The 3,286-nt window shown below is 30.7% G+C and overlaps 1 protein-coding gene across 1 annotated transcript in view; it reads right to left on the bottom strand.

Annotated features, from left to right (window-relative positions):
- Nucleotides 1-671: 671 nt before the first annotated feature.
- The window catches only part of kcnj10b (potassium inwardly rectifying channel subfamily J member 10b), a 13,377-nt gene continuing 10,762 nt past the window's right edge, over nt 672-3,286 (bottom strand). The window contains exon 6 of the mRNA XM_016479821.1: nt 672-1,143. Within this exon, the coding sequence (XP_016335307.1) occupies nt 770-1,143 (374 nt within the window). The 3' untranslated portion in view covers nt 672-769. The remainder of the gene's footprint in view (nt 1,144-3,286) is intronic.

Here is a 3,286-nt window from a genome sequence, read left to right as displayed (position 1 = left end):
CTCTTAAAAGCTCATAAAATAATCTAATTAAAATGCATTTTAAAGTATAAAAGTCACATTACTTTAAAAGTATTTCACATACTGTATGCTATAGGCCTGCACACAAATATACATTTCCCTGTTCAGCTTATATGTTTTATTTATGTATATTTTTTTGCATATTACTGGGCTGATGCTGCTCAAGCAATATACAATTTATTTCAATGCTTGATTTTAAGGACATATTTGTTAAATTTTTTATGCTAAGCATGTAAATGATAACCCTGCTGTATTTATGCATTTAGGTGCTTTTTTATGCACTTGTGTGTTTTTATGCATACAAATATTCCATGTAGTCTTTCACATAATATGAGCTCTTAAAAGCTCATAAAATAAAATAATTACAATGCATTTTAAAATATAAAAAGCACATTATTTCAAAAGTATTTCGCATGTATTTGCTGTAGGCCTACACAAAAATATTAATTTTCCTATTCAGTTTATATGCTGGTAATATTTTTTGCAAATGATTTGTCTGATGCTGTTCATGCAGTATGTAAATGATAACCCTGCTGTGTTTTTTTATGCATTTGTGTTTTTATGCATTCAAATATTCCATGTAGTCTTTCACATAATATGAGCTCTTAAAAGCGCATAAATAATTAAATGCATTTCAGCTTATATGCTGCTGTTAATATTTTTTTGCATATTATTGGGCTGATGCTGTTCATGCAGCATTAATGATTTCAGTGTTTGATTTGAAGGACATTCTTGTTGAATATTTTGTGAGTCACACGTTACTGATGCGCGCGCTAACGGTGCCGCCCTCCGTCTGTCTCTCGTCCTCTCGGTAGCTCTGCTCCAGCCGCATCTTCTCCGGGTCCGAGCCGCTCACGTCTCCATGGCAACCGTCAGCGCCGCTGGGCGGGGTCTGGTTACAAAGGGGCGGGGTCTTGGTTTTTACCACCTTGTCGAAGTACGCGAGATCCGCCACGTATTTGCCCATCGGAGAGAGAGACACGATGGGGGGGAACTCGTAGCCCCACAGGATCTCGTCGGGCAGGTAGGAGGTGCGCACCTGACAGGTGGCTGATGTGGGTTCCACTGTGGAGCTCATCATCACCAGCAGCTCGAAATCAGCCGGATCCGGGTCCGTCCATCCGCCTGAGAGAAACAGACACAATGAGCATTTCTGCAAGATATTCACACACTGTGCATGCAGCTGTTTTCTTAAAGGTGAAGTCAGGTGAAGCCTGGTTTATAGAGCAGAAGCGGTCATTGTTTTTGCAATTCCGTTTGGTGCCACTGGAAGCGCAGTATTTACAATGACAAAAGTTTCAATTTTCAGATTAAAGATAAAAAGATTAAATAAATAACTAAAATATAAATAATATATAAAAATGAACTTAAATGAAGAATTAATTAAATTAAAAAATAATTAAGATTAAAATGTATTTAAATATTTAACCACTTTAAATTGTTAAAAAATTTATAATAATAATAATAAAACATTTAATAGATTTTTTAAACAATTTAATAAATAAAATGTATTTATAAAATGACATAAGTTTAATAAAAGTTAATAAAATTTAAATATTTTAATTGCTAAATGTTCTTCAGGCATCACACTCTTTTAACCCAGTGATTTTACATGACTTCCTGTTGTTAAGAATCCAGGATTTACTCACATTAAAATATTTTAGAGCTTGGCATAACTAGAAAAAAATAGAAAAAAACATTGTTATCATTATATAAAATAAAAACAGAAAGAAATGGCTTTTACTTAAAATAAATAAAAAGTTAATAAAACTGCACATGATATTAAATTATAAATATTTTGATTTTTTAAACTGTTTTAGCTTATTTCAAAGCTTGTTTTGTCTTATTCTTATCATTTAAAATAAGATAATACGGATAAAAATAAGAACTATTTTTGAGTGGTTGAAAACCGCTGCTTTAATAAGATGTTTATTCTTTATTTGATTTTTAAAAACTACTTTTGCTGCTGAATTTAGAATTTAGTCATGTTTAACCCTTCGCCGCCTTGGAATTATAAGGTTCTAACTGCATTCTGAGCAGTTTTGAGATATTGAGCTTCAAAGTTTTTGTGTTCCATAGACTTCTGTTGATAGAACCCTTTTTGTTTTCTAAAAAAAATAAATAAATCCCAAAATGTACACAGCTTACAAAAGAAACCTCACATAATGTAAATAAGTTGTCACATAAGAATTGAATAACTAAATTTTGACAAAAAAGTCAGATAGAACCTTATAATTCCAAGGCGACGCCTTGGCCTTTTCAAAATTGCTTGTAAATGTCTCATATACTATATGTGACCCTGGAGCACAAAAGCAGTCTTAAGTCGCTGGGGTATATTTGTAGCAATAGCCAACAATACATTGTATGGGTCAAAATTATACATTTTTCTTTTACGCCAAAAATCATTAGGATATTAAGTAAAGATCATGTTCCATGAAGATATTTTGTAAATTTCCTACCTTAAATATATCAAAACTTAATTTTTGATTAGTAATATGCATTGCTAAGAACTTCATTTTGACAACTTTAAAGATGATTTTCTCAATATTTAGATTTTTTTGCACCCTCAGATTCCAGATTTTCAAATAGTAGTATCTCAGACAAATATTGTCCTAAACCAATGGAAAGCTTATTTATTCAGCTTGCAGATGATGCATAAATCTCAATTTCCAAAAATTGACACTTAAGACTGGTTGTGTGCTCCAGGGTCACATATTACCAATAAATATTGAATTCAATTTATTTTTCAACTTGTTTTCTTTGAAATAGCACCGGTCTTGTATTTCTGTCTGGAATGGATTGATTGTAGACCTGACTGGTCTGAACTCATGCACGTCAGTTTTTGAGTTAATGAAAACTTTATTGGATTATGTATATATAAATACACACACATACAGTATATATTTTGAAAATATTTACATGTATGTACATTTAGATATTTATATTCTTATATTTTATATATAAATATATTTAATATATAAACATAACATATTTTTCTTAAATATATACATGCATGTGCGTGTATTTATATATACATTATAAATATATACAGTATACACGTATATTATGTAAACAAAAACGTTTATTTCGGATGCGATTAATCGTGATTAATCATTTGACAGCACTAATATATATATAACTGTATATAATATATATATACATTTGAGGTCAAAAGTTTACATCCCCATTTCAGTATCTGCAAAATGTTAATTATTTTACCAAAATAAGAGGGATCATACAAAATGCATGTTATTGTTTATTTAGTACT

The sequence above is a fragment of the Sinocyclocheilus anshuiensis genome, unplaced genomic scaffold (genome assembly GCF_001515605.1).
Source record: "Sinocyclocheilus anshuiensis isolate Anshui unplaced genomic scaffold, SAMN03320099.WGS_v1.1 scaffold3306, whole genome shotgun sequence".
Taxonomy (NCBI): domain Eukaryota; kingdom Metazoa; phylum Chordata; class Actinopteri; order Cypriniformes; family Cyprinidae; genus Sinocyclocheilus; species Sinocyclocheilus anshuiensis.
The sequence above is the reverse complement of the archived record's forward strand: the minus strand, read 5'-3'. Positions and strand labels throughout refer to the sequence as shown.